At 37.1% G+C, this 13,419-nt stretch overlaps 1 protein-coding gene across 1 annotated transcript in view; it reads left to right on the top strand.

Moving 5' to 3' along the window:
* LOC131848887 (cholesterol transporter ABCA5-like) overlaps positions 1 to 13,419 on the top strand; it is a 76,398-nt gene that overhangs the window by 28,349 nt on the left and 34,630 nt on the right. The window contains exons 2-8 of the mRNA XM_059198841.1: positions 6,498 to 6,663; positions 7,319 to 7,498; positions 9,493 to 9,665; positions 10,430 to 10,664; positions 11,172 to 11,398; positions 13,085 to 13,163; positions 13,255 to 13,362. Coding sequence (XP_059054824.1) covers positions 6,498 to 6,663; positions 7,319 to 7,498; positions 9,493 to 9,665; positions 10,430 to 10,664; positions 11,172 to 11,398; positions 13,085 to 13,163; positions 13,255 to 13,362 — 1,168 coding nt within the window. The remainder of the gene's footprint in view (positions 1 to 6,497; positions 6,664 to 7,318; positions 7,499 to 9,492; positions 9,666 to 10,429; positions 10,665 to 11,171; positions 11,399 to 13,084; positions 13,164 to 13,254; positions 13,363 to 13,419) is intronic.

Below are 13,419 nucleotides of genomic sequence, written 5' to 3' on the forward strand. Positions count from 1 at the left end.
TTTGTCAAAATGAGCTGGCAACACCATACATCGATTTCCATTGTAAACAGTACTTAGGAACTACTAGAAAGAGTTACCTTGGCTCTGTACAATGTATGGACGAAATGTTTCTCACCAAGGTGTATATATTAAAACTATTTAAAATGGAATCATTCAAGATGGCGGCCGAGTTAGGGTACTTTATTTCCGATGATAAGTTTAGGGACGTTTTAAAACTCATTTTTGGGGTACTATTTTATTCCTTACAGCAAGTTACTTCTATGGAGCAAAGACGTGAAGTATTATGTAGGCTACAATTTTTCCCCGATTTTTGGGTAATTTTGCAAACCTTAAATGCGGGAAATTATTTTTCGACATTTTTAAACATAAAAGTGACGGGGATCTATAATAAATCTCATCTTAATAGTTTTATGCAATTTTTTGTAAAATTAGGTGGCAACACCAAGCATAGATTTTCGTAGAAAGTAATATTTACTAAGGACCCACTAAAAGGACCGTGTCTCTGTACAATATATGGATGAAATATATCTGTCGTCATGTAATATATGTCAGAAGTATCAAAATGGAAAAATCTAAGATGGCCGCCGAGGTTGACTTTGAACAAAATTTGGAAGATATTTTATTTTGGTACATGGTTACCATGCAGCGAGTCCTCTTTTATGGGATGGCATTGAATCTCAGTATTGCCAGCGCTAAAAACTTTCCCCGATTTTAATATTTATGATATTTTAATTAAAAGAGTGTTGAGTGGTTATTATTTATCATAGGTCCTTTATCTACGATAAATAATAACTAAGGCTTTTATCAAAATTATTTGGAAAACTTTACTATGAAAACCGATGTAAGTTGTTACAACGGTTTTCATAGTAAACTATTAGAAGAAGTTGACAATGTATGGACGAAATGTTTTTGTCACCCAAATGGGTAGCTAAGTCAAAATAAAAAAAAATAAAAAGTCGAAATGGTATATAGAAAGGTAGGTTAGGTTAGGTTTTGTATTATGATTTCTACATTAGAAACTGTGAACCCAAATTAATATAGTATACAGAAAGGTAGGTAATGTGAGGTTTTGTATTGTGACCATTACAATACAATGTTTCGCCACGGGATGGTACACGAGAAACAGAAATTCACTGTTACAATTGGAAGTCACCTGAATGATTGCGTATCAAAACAGACAACTCTACTTGCCAACCAAGTCTATTCGAAAAGAAAACCGTCTTCACAAAAAAAATCAGCGACAACGTCTCGCGGGCCTCTTGAGGCCCGCGCACACACGCACCCTCTAGTTTGAATATATATACACATGTGTAAGAATCTTTTATAAAGAATGGAATAAATTATGTAAAGTTATTACTACAGTATACTGTATATATTATATATGGAGTATCTTAAAAAACATAACGACAATTTTAAATTAAGCGAATTTAACACTAAATATTTAAAATTACAACATCTGTCGGGTCATGTAATATAATATATTTATATAAAAGTACATACCTTTCAAGTAATTGCTTAAATAATGATCTTGGTCAGGTACACAGTGAAAATGACACTTTCCTTTCGTCAAACACGTTCACAAAATTGTCAAGTTATGAAGATATCCTTGCACCTCGTATCGAAGACCAAAACGTAAATACCGTACGAGAAATCTCTTCTATTTGGCAACCCTGTATAGGTAACACCCTGTATAAAGTCTTAGTATACTGTGAAGGGTAAGGCCGGGTCGATAATGTAAATGCCATTGACTCGGTATCTAGTGCTGTGAAGCCTAAGCCTCAACTACATCAATCAGAACATATACATTTATTCGGACAGTCAAGCTGCTCTACTAGCACTTAACTCGTACGAAATCCGTTCTAAACTTTTTGGAAACTGTATCCTGCTACTAAATGAAGTAGGAAGCAGAAATAATATTATACTGAGATGGGTCCCCGGCCAAATATTGAAGGCAATAAGAATGCCGACCATCTGGCAAAGTTAAGGGCAAAAACCGTCCAACTGGGCCCCGAACCCTTCTGTGGTGTGCCTCGTTGCCTAAAACTGGGATATCTCAAATTAATAACCAAACGAGAAGCACTGAATCACTGGCAAGAAATGCCAGGATTAACACATTCAAAAGACCTAATATCGGGCTTCTCGACCAAATACTCCAATAGATTACTGCTATTGAGTAAAAACAAAACAATGACTAGGGCCCTCACAGGACACTGCAAATTAAACAAGCATATGGCTAAACTAGGCCTATGCACGACAAGTATCTGCAGATTCTGCCAAACTGAAGAGGAAACGCCGCTTCACATCCTATGTGGTTGTAGCCCACTCATGCATAAACGAAATATCTCCTTTGGAAAGTTTACACTCTTTCCCGAGGAGATAAAAACGATCGCTCCTAAGAATATCCTTCAATTCTTGTCCCTGACGGGTCTAGGTAGCGAACTCTGAAAAGGGCGAGCACAATATATCTATGTAGGTCGCAGTGCTACAGGTGCTACACATCTGACAATAGCCCAAACAACCGAATAAAAAAAAAAAATAGTGCTGTGAAACCTTTTTCGTTACACTTTTTATATTTAAAAAGTATACATTATAAAATTTTGATTGTTCGTTTCTCAGATTATTGTAAAAAATGACATTAATTTTTTCCTAGATTCACGAAAATATTTTATTTCATAATTTTAATCCTTACTTATAATATTATAAATGCGAAAGTAAATCTGTCTGTCTGTCTCGCTTGCACACTAAAACCACTAAACCGATTTAAATGAAATTTGGTGCACAGATAGTCTAGACCCTGAGAAAGGACAGGCATTTTTAATGCAAAATAAGGGTTGTAAAAAGGGGAGATGGAAGTTTGTATGGTAAATCGACATTTTTAAATCTAATACAACGAAACTTGTTTTAGCATTTTGGTTTAGATTATTTAATATTTTTTCTTTATTTATAATTAATAGATATCAATCGGAAAGTGTAATTTATATATAAAATCCACTCATCCTATGTACTCGTTGTCCCGGAACCGACATCATCTGCTCATCCGATCCATCACATCTACACTATTACGATTTCATTGTGACACCACTACACTTTGAAATAAAAATCCTATAATGACATGTTTTTTTCGACTAGAACTACAAAATATTTTTTTTTATTTAATATATTTTACGGTTCTGGATACAAGACCTTTTTAGCCCAACTTAAAGTTTTACAATATAAATTACAAAAATTAAAGTCAATGTCCAATGTCAAATAATAATAAATGTCAAATGTTGTTTCTCTGTTCTGACGAACAATTTCTTCATAGTGTTGGAAATAAATTTATATAAAGTCTTGAAGAGTAACTACAAAATACATAGATGTGTTGCCAATTGTCGTCACAGACGTTTGATTGACGTGCTGATATCAACGTCAGAGTCAGTGACAACATTTTTTTTTTTATTATATTTTTCCTTTTGCCTTTCCTTATATTCCACTATTTTAGTATTCTTAATTTGTCATGTTTACATGATTTTTACATAGTACAAAACATAGTCGCCGCCGCTGTCACGCTTATATATTTTAAACTAGCTGTTCCCGCGACTTCGTCCGCGTGGAATTAACTTTATTTTTCTGAAATAAAAGAATTTTTCAAAACTAAAAGTAGTCTAAGTTACTCCTTATTACATCAGCTACCTGCCAAAAAAAGACCCGTCAATATTAGTCCAGCCATTTCAGAGATTGGAACAAACAGACAGACAGACAAAATTGTAAAAAATGTTATCTAGGTGTGTGTACGGTATATATATTCATATGCATGTAGTAAAAAACAGTTATATCAATATTACAAACAGACACTCCAATTTTATTTATATGTATAGATTCCAAATGACATGTAAACAGTGAACTGTGATGTATTTAAAAAGAAATCTCATGAGCGGCTTAATGACAACAATTTTTATGACTTGATAGCATTCTTTTAAAAATACAGTGATACTACGACCGATACTACGTGTGTGTGAGTGATACTACGACCCACGCGACGCCACGCGATGCTGTGGCTAAGGTTCTTGAATAAAATAATACTGCGACTATAAATTGAGATGCAAGCTATCATATCTTACGAGTTGGATCAAATTGCACACAATGTGCAAATCAATTTGTAATCTGTTCAGTAGTTTAGGAGTCCATCGCGGACAAACAATGTGACACGTAATTTTTATATATTAAGATTGAAATATGCATGTCAGATAAAATGTATGCATGGCAAAACATATGTGCGTATTGTGCTCTATGTTTTAAGCAATTAAACAAATAATAATAATAAAAATATTGGATTATTTTGAATAGCAACACCAGAAATTGGTTTTTCCCTAAGTAATGAATATTAATTCAATAATTGAACGAAGTAGTGTTGGGCACACCCGGTGTCGCTTCGCCGGAAGTCGAGAAGTCGAGGGTGCATGGTGCAGGCGCCGAGGGGGCTGCAGTCACTGTTGCTAGGCTGGCAACCCCAGGTATCATTGGGTCGATATTCAATGCGAAGAACCCGTTGTTTTATTGGGGTGCACTAAATATAATTTTAATGTTATTTTGTAGTAATGAAACTGAGTAATTTATTCTCTAAATATAATTACATATATATCTTATATATAAAATTGTACTGTATTGTTGTTGTTGTATTGTACTGAAATATATACTATTTACCCAAACTCTTGTTTCTAGAAAAATCTTGTTCTACTATAGATAATCTCTGTAAGGGCCAATTTTAACAGGACTATCACTCGCAGATAGATAAAATTATGAATGATAGAAACATTATTTATATAAAAAAAAAGTAACATCCCACGCGGACGAAGACGCGGGTAACAGCTACTTATAAATAGAAAACGTAAACTGACGTTCTTATGTCGCAATGTTTATTACCGTGATTGTGACTAAATAGGTGTGTTATCAGCATATTGCTGCAGCGTTGAAAGCGCTTCGGAGATGTTTTTCAGCAGCTCTACCATAAAATCCTGATTTCTGCAGCGTGTGAAGCGCTTCGGAGCTGTTTTTCAGCAGCTCTACCATAAAATCCTGATTTCTGCAGCGTTTAAAGCGCTTCGGAGCTGTTTTTCAGCAGCTCTACCATAAAATCCTGATTTCTGCAGCGTTTAAAGCGCTTCGGAGCTGTTTTTCAGCAGCTCTACCATAAAATCCTGATTTCTGCAGCTGTTTTTCAGCAGCTGATTTCTGCAGCGTTTAAAGCGCTTCGGAGCTGTTTTTCAGCAGCTCTACCATAAAATCCTGATTTCTGCAGCGTTTAAAGCGCTTCGGAGCTGTTTTTCAGCAGCTCTACCATAAAATCCTGATTTCTGCAGCGTTTAAAGCGCTTCGGAGCTGTTTTTCAGCAGCTCTACCATAAAATCCTGATTTCTGCAGCGTTTAAAGCGCTTCGGAGCTGTTTTTCAGCAGCTCTACCATAAAATCCTGATTTCTGCAGCGTTTAAAGCGCTTCGGAGCTGTTTTTCAGCAGCTCTACCATAAAATCCTGATTTCTGCAGCGTTTAAAGCGCTTCGGAGCTGTTTTTCAGCAGCTCTACCATAAAATCCTGATTTCTGCAGCGTTTAAAGCGCTTCGGAGCTGTTTTTCAGCAGCTCTACCATAAAATCCTGATTTCTGCAGCGTTTAAAGCGCTTCGGAGCTGTTTTTCAGCAGCTCTACCATAAAATCCTGATTTCTGCAGCGTTTAAAGCGCTTCGGAGCTGTTTTTCAGCAGCTCTACCATAAAATCCTGATTTCTGCAGCGTTTAAAGCGCTTCGGAGCTGTTTTTCAGCAGCTCTACCATAAAATCCTGATTTCTGCAGCGTTTAAAGCGCTTCGGAGCTGTTTTTCAGCAGCTCTACCATAAAATCCTGATTTCTGCAGCGTTTAAAGCGCTTCGGAGCTGTTTTTCAGCAGCTCTACCATAAAATCCTGATTTCTGCAGCGTTTAAAGCGCTTCGGAGTTGTTTTTCAGCAGCTCTACCATAAAATCCTGATTTCTGCAGCGTTTAAAGCGCTTCGGAGTTGTTTTTCAGCAGCTCTACCATAAAATCCTGATTTCTGCAGCGTTTAAAGCTCTTCGGATTTGTTTTTCAGCAGCTCTACCATAAAATCCTGATTTCTGCAGCGTTTAAAGCGCTTCGGAGCTGTTTTTCAGCAGCTCTACCATAAAATCCTGATTTCTGCAGCGTTTAAAGGGCTTCAGAGATGTTTTTCAGCAGCTCTACCATAAAATCCTGATTTCTGCAGCGTTTAAAGCGCTTCGGAGTTGTTTTTCAGCAACTGTATCATGTACCTGACTTTTGTAATGTTTAAAGCGGTTTCGGAGCTGTATTTTAGCAGTTCTACCATAAATTTATAATAGGGGCCTAGTAGCCTGAAATAAATAAATCGATAAATAACAATACCTGACATCCAAAGCATTTATCGCTGCAGATTTGTTTTTTACCAGTTCTGCCATAAATTCCTGACCCTTTTTATTAATTGTTGCAGGAAATGTGCAGAGAAGGAGTCCTGCGAGGCGGATTACGTTGCGATAGGTAGCCGGCTGAGGGGCGCGATGGGGACTCGTCCACCAGCTCGCTTCTGGCCCCAACTGTGGGCCACCGTCGTCCGGAATCTTCTGCTCAAGAAACGCGACACACGGAAGACCCTCGCAGTTAGTGTTATCTTTTTCGTATGGATGATAATGGAATAGTGCACTCGTCTGCGCAAACGTTTTATGCTAGCAGGGCACCAGTGGATGATAAGTAAGCATGAGGTCAGGCCAGTTAGCCAATAGAGGTAAATTCTGCATAAATTTATCACGTTGGTTTCCAGGGGGAACCGCGTGTAGGTCAACATGATATAGTAACATCGCTATGTGATTATTAGTCTACATTACTAACAATCCCCTTTCACAAGTCAATATTGACCAATATAACCAGATGAGGACTGTATATATACAAATATCTTTTGCCCCACACTTCAGTCTCACCTATTTATTTGACGGCCGTGATGTCTAGCGGTTTAGCACACTGCTTTACTTCCGATGGTCGCGGGTGCTATTCCTCGTACGGTGCAAACATTTTGTATTCAAGAGTATGATTGTTTATATCGGTCTGGGTGTTTTCTGCGTATATTATGTTTTGATCAAAATCCGTTCAGTAGTTTTTGCGTGAAAGAGTAACAAACATCCATACTCACAAACTTTCGCGTTTATAATATTAATAAGATAAACAGCACCGCGGTATTATCCCCATACGTTCTTTTCTGGAAAAATAAGTTCATGCTGCCATATGTAATTTTAATGTTATGTATATTTACCATCTCAGGAAGTGCTGGTCCCTCTCTATTCTCTGGGCGTCCTGATCTTCCTGAAGATGCTGGTGCCGAACCCTAACTTCCCAGAGGTTCGGGAACCTGGTCGAATTCTCCGCATTCACCATGATGCTTTTCCGGAGAATCATTCAGTGGCGGTGGTGGCGGATTGGTGGAAAGCCAATGGGACTGTGGTATGTATTGAAGAATAGAATAAAAATAATCTTTATCCAAATAAATCTAATATAAGCACTTTTGAATAGTCACATTTTTTTATTATACCAATGTGTGGTACGCAACGGAACGCAGACTCATCACAAAAATAATGAGAAAGAAACTTGTGTGTTGCTCTTTTAAATAGATTCACATTAACAAGAATTAAGCTTGCGACAATCAACATAGAAATCGCTACGGACTCGATCTTTGTTCAATCAGATAACATTGTCAGCCCTATGGAGAACCTTAAGGATCATTAGGGTTACTAATATTAAGTAAAATTATACTAATAAAAGAAGATGGGTAGTTATAAGTACAGAACATGTTGCATACACCTTCCTCTCCTGTTCGATCGAAATTACGACGGCCTGAGCCGAGGTTTAAACCGCTAGCAATGTCTTCAAACTATAGTCGTATCTGTCAGATAGGAGTTGACCTTTGGAGAGCCATCTGCACTCGCCCCGTATTGTTCGGTGAAGCTATAAAGGCCATCTCCGGCCAACAGCATTAGAATAGTTAAAAAATCGTAATTGCCTCTTATATACATGAACAGTTACGTAATTAGACGCCCGTGATACGGCAGAGGTTTCGTAAGACTACGATGTCATGCCTCTTATCTTTCAAATTTCTTTTCTTTTATTTAATTGGGACGGTTAACAAGTCATTCCAGAGGTTATCATGCCACTCTCTTACTGCTCTAATCATCATCATCACCTGCTTCTTCCTTATCCCATTTATTTGGGGTTAGCGTAATAAGTATTTCTCTTCCATTTATCCCTCCTTACTCTAATATCACTGCCTAATCTTCAACGTACAAAGCAAACTGCTCAGCGGCTGATGTAAGTGAGACACACGCAGACAAAATTTTACAGTCTACCTCTGTACCTTACACCTAGCTTACAACTATGAAAAAACGCTTCGCTAATCAAATATGAACACAAGGGTTGTCTAGTTCATTGCTCTTTTTAACTTTCGATAAAATCGCCAAGTAACGTTTTCCTTTGTGCGTATGTATATTGTACATTATTTAGGGGTTAATGTTTGGCGGCGGAGTTGTATATGTGTTGTATAGACACCCTGTTTACACTCACACATGCAACATTTTGTACATTAACTGATAGGGGTGAGTTTACTTTACCGACTGACGTCATTTTCTTATTGTTCTTTTAGCTAAATTCTAAAAAATTAGATGGGCAATTGACTGTAATAATATACACTTTTAAACCTATCTTTTTACCAATGCATGAGCACGGAATGTGACTAATGAATCATAAACATGATTAATTTATCACATAAATAATAATACTACGTACAATCATAGGAGGCAAACATTAAAGAACACTTAATAACTTTTCTAATTTTCCGCGTAACTTTCTTAATATTTTAGTTCCTAACAATAGCAAATACAACAAAAAAAGACTTAGCGAAATCGATAAAGCAGTACACGTGATGCCGTGCCTAAATGCCTAATCTATAGATAGATAAGATGTAGGGGTAAGCGGATTTTAGTAACGTGGATTAGTGATCCCATTGCTAGCAGTGTACCATGTCAGTTTTACTCCATGTTGCAAGCAGTTCCTCTGAGCTAATTCACCATGCCTCATCTTATCATCTTCCACTGATGCCCCGCTATAAACCGTTAGTGCAGGCGGGAGCTCCATTCCATTATCATCCAATAAAAAAATCTGGATATAGATTAACGATGATCTGACTACATCCTTATCCTACCATCCTTCACTAGTACCCTGCTAGATTACGCCATTTTAGCAGATATATGGACTATTAAACATTTTTTCCTCTATAATATAAATTTCTCTTCTACCCAAATATTCTCTGGAAGGAAATGCATAACCAATTACGACGCCTAGTTGCCCTATTACTCTGTTAATTTTGATTCCTATAATTTATCTGCTGCAATAAAAAGTATATAAATAAATAAATATTTTAAACTAGTGAATAAATATTTGTGCAGAGTTTTTTGGAGGACATCAACAGCATGCTTCTCGAGTCCGGACAGCCTGCCATTCATTGGATCCGGTACAACGACACCACAGAGCTGAACGACGCGTACCACAACGACAGCAAGAACTTCCCCATCGCCGTCATCTTTCACACAGACCCCAGCGTTTTCGGAGAACCACTGCGGTGAGTGGTTATATTATCTAATTAGATAAGAGTCAGGCGGAGTTGGTCTTCAGCCGCTCTATAAGTCCTTCCGCGGGTTTGGAGTGCCATCTGCACTCGTCCCCTATCGTCCGGTGAAGCTGTAAAGGCCAGCTGCGGCCAACACAGCATTAGAGTAGTCCGAAAAAAAAGTGCGATCAGAGCGAACGCAATATAGCGCGGGAAAACTGTCACGCGCAATCGTTAGGGATTGCATTTAACTATATTTTTTGTCTCTTTCACGCGTATTTTTAGCATATGATTCATGTAATTTCACTTTTAAAATTTTGTTATTATTTCAAGAAAAACGTTCAAGATTTATATATTATTATTAACCCTATAAAAGTTGTTGCTCCTTTTTGTCTTAGTCAGATGTCCGCCATTTTGTAATTGCAATGAAGTAATTATAAATATGCGCTAAAGCACGCACAATTAAAGGACGTGGAAACGCGCGGTTTTTCTCGTTCGTTCTCTATATGTACATGCACATTCAGGCACAAGCCTATTTTTAGAAGTTTTTGACCGGGTGGAAAAAAATAACAAAATAGCCTATGACTCTGAGCTAGTGGAGGCACTGGTAATGCGGCTCGCATATGTTCATTACCAGTGCCTCCACTAGCTCACGCTTTAACTGAAAAAGAACTTATAAAGCAAACTGTTTAGCGGAAGACATAGACATCTCCAGACGATCTGCGACAATTAATATGTTTAACACATGCATCTAGTCAACATCAAATATTTTGCAGGTACACCATCAGAACCAACCCATCCCACTCTGGGACTCCTTCTACACGCACCCTGACCACCTCCCCTGCTAAATGCAGGGAGCGTACTGTGAAGGACTGGTCCTCAGACTGGTCTAGAGGTGGCCAGCTGATCCCACTCTCGGAGATGCACAGGGAAGACGCCTGTCCCGTTCTACAGTATTATTACTCTGGATTCCTCGCTTTACAGACTCTGATAGACTATATAAAGATCAAGGTGAGATCAATTGATACTAACTAACTCAAAGACTACATATTTGTTTCCTTTAAATTGCAAACGAAAATATTTGTCACTAAATGTAGCCAAAAATATAACCCATAAAAATGCCAGAGAGCTATAAACGAAATAAACGCTTTCTACTACAGGTGACTAGAAAGAAAAGCAAGCAAAGTTTTCATTTTAATGGCCTTGGTGGTATATCGGTTTAGCATACCGCTTTACTTCACATGGTCGCGGGTTCGATATCTCGCTCAGTACAAATATTTGTAGTCATAAGTATGATTGTATGTATAATGTGAATGGATTATAAAAAAATGTATTTAAGTATGTGTAGTCTTACCTTACCTTACCTTACCTATAATACAAGCTCTTTGTATATTGTGTATGCATTTACAAAAAATGTATTTAATTCTATACATTAGTTGTCTAGTACACAAGCTCTGCTTAGCTTGGGACTAGATGGCGCTGTGTGACTTATCCAAGGATATGATTATTGTCTTCCAGGTGGATACAGGAACAGCAATTCCACCTCCCCGAATAGAACTGCGTCAGTTCCCCAAGCGCCAGCACACCGGGGACTGGCTGGTCATCTTCAGAGTGATCATGCCTATGTATATGGTGATGACGCTGTCACAGTTCATCACGTACCTCCTCATGTTTGTAGTTGGGGAAAAAGAGAAGAAAATCAGGGAGGGAATGAGGATTATGGGCTTGAAAGATTCGGTGTACTGGTGAGTAATGTAACGTGATTCTTATATATTTTATTATATATTTGGAATGGTAAGATGGTAAGAAAGTAGCCAGAAGTAGAAGTCTCTTTTAAAAGAATCTTTACTGAAATAATATTATGCACATTGGTTATGAACTCACATTTAAAATCAGTGTTCTTATTGCTAAGTAACAGTCATGTCTTACGTGCTGTGATAAAATGAAAAATAAATTGTATTTACTGCTGTATGATGATGAGTATGTTCATCAAATAAGCACTTTTGACTAATCATATTACCACTCATTCGGAAAGCATAGTCATCACAAGAAGAATGAGCAAGATATTTTTCGTGCTCTTTTACATTTGTAAGAAATTTGTGTGACAAATAGCAATGACAGTTGGTTGAATGAACTTTCGAAATGATTATTCATAAGTAAAATAATATTTTTTTTCTTTTGGTTAATCATTTCGATTCTAGCTTTCATTCGGAAAGCAAATTCAGCACGAGAAACATAAAGTTACTTCGATGTTTAGAACAAAATTTTGATTTTCGAATTTTGAGAATGCTTGGACTAGATTTGAACTCATAAACTTTCTAAGTTCGGTTAGTAACAAGGCTGTACCGTACCTAAAATCACTATAAAAAGGTTTACAGAATATATTATGAAATTGTTTACGTTCCTGCATTACATGAAACATTAAAAACTTCATTACCTTTAATCGTCCTTCAATTAGAGTTTAACATGCAAACAAGTTGATTTTAGTTATTACTGCAGAGGATTTTGTAAAAAGTTGTAAAATTTTAATTGTGTCAAATTAGTTTTTTTTTTTATTTCACTGAAATGGCAAACAAGCTGATTGTATATGGTCTAATATGGATATAAAACTTTCATGGTTATCTAGCAATATTTTTATTTATATGACGATTCTAAATTAGAATTTATAATTAATGAGTTGTATAGATTTGATACCAAAATATGTTGTATTAATAATATATTTTTATCCTGTAAAATTACATAATATTAAACACTAGTGACCAAAGAAAGTGATTAGTTTTTGGGTCTGTTATTCATACGGTCCTTCGAGCTGGATGACCGAGAGCTGTAATAAGATTTGTTAATATTACGGATTATTGGGGATTCAATAATTAAATAGACTATAACAAACGTTACTCCTTCAACAAGGACTGACGACAAAACAAAACTTCTTTCGTAAAGGATACATAGCAACGTCATTGTAATTGTGAGGATAGTGGCAACTATCAACAATATTTGTACATGAACAGCACCTCAGGCACATGTCATCATATACCACTCATCCATTGCCATTCTGGAGGACTTTTTGAAGATAATGGAATGGTGCACCCGCCTGCGCGAAAGGTTTACGCTGGCGAGGCACCAGTGGAGGATGATAAGGTCGCGTCAGTTAGCCCATCGTGACAAATTCAACAAGAATTTATCACGATGGTTTCCAGGGGAACCGCTTGGAAGTCAACCTGAGATGGTACATTGCTAGCAATATGCTCAACAGTTGACATAAGATGTTAGTCCTCCATACCTTATCAGACTACCTGATCTCAACCTTTAACCAAAAAAACATCTTACAAAGCAACTCTTTGATAGCTAGAAGAAGGTGGAACTGAGGTACTGACATAGACAACTTTGCAGAAATACTACCTCGCTTATATATCTTACATTTCTTTTTACAGGGGCTCCTGGTTTCTTATCTACGCAGTTTTCGTTACTATCTTGTCCTTCGTTAGCACAGTTTTACTCTTCACTCTGAAGGTTAGTTCTACTTTTCTTCTCGATGTCTCTTCTATTCTTTTATTATCAGTTCTGGAACCATTCTTATTGATTACAATTCTTCTTGTTACAGGTATTTCAACATTCTTCGTATATCCTAATATTCTTGCTGATGCTGCTGTTTGGATTCACCATCATCACGTTTGCCTTCATGTTAACGCCGTTCTTTGATAGAGCCAGGGTGAGTAGAATTCAGTTTATCATTACAAATAAAATCCATCAGGAACTACTTTTAGGT

This window comes from Achroia grisella, unplaced genomic scaffold (assembly GCF_030625045.1).
Source record: "Achroia grisella isolate CSIRO2021 unplaced genomic scaffold, CSIRO_AGI_Agris_v1 utg598, whole genome shotgun sequence".
Classification (NCBI taxonomy): Eukaryota; Metazoa; Arthropoda; class Insecta; order Lepidoptera; family Pyralidae; genus Achroia; species Achroia grisella.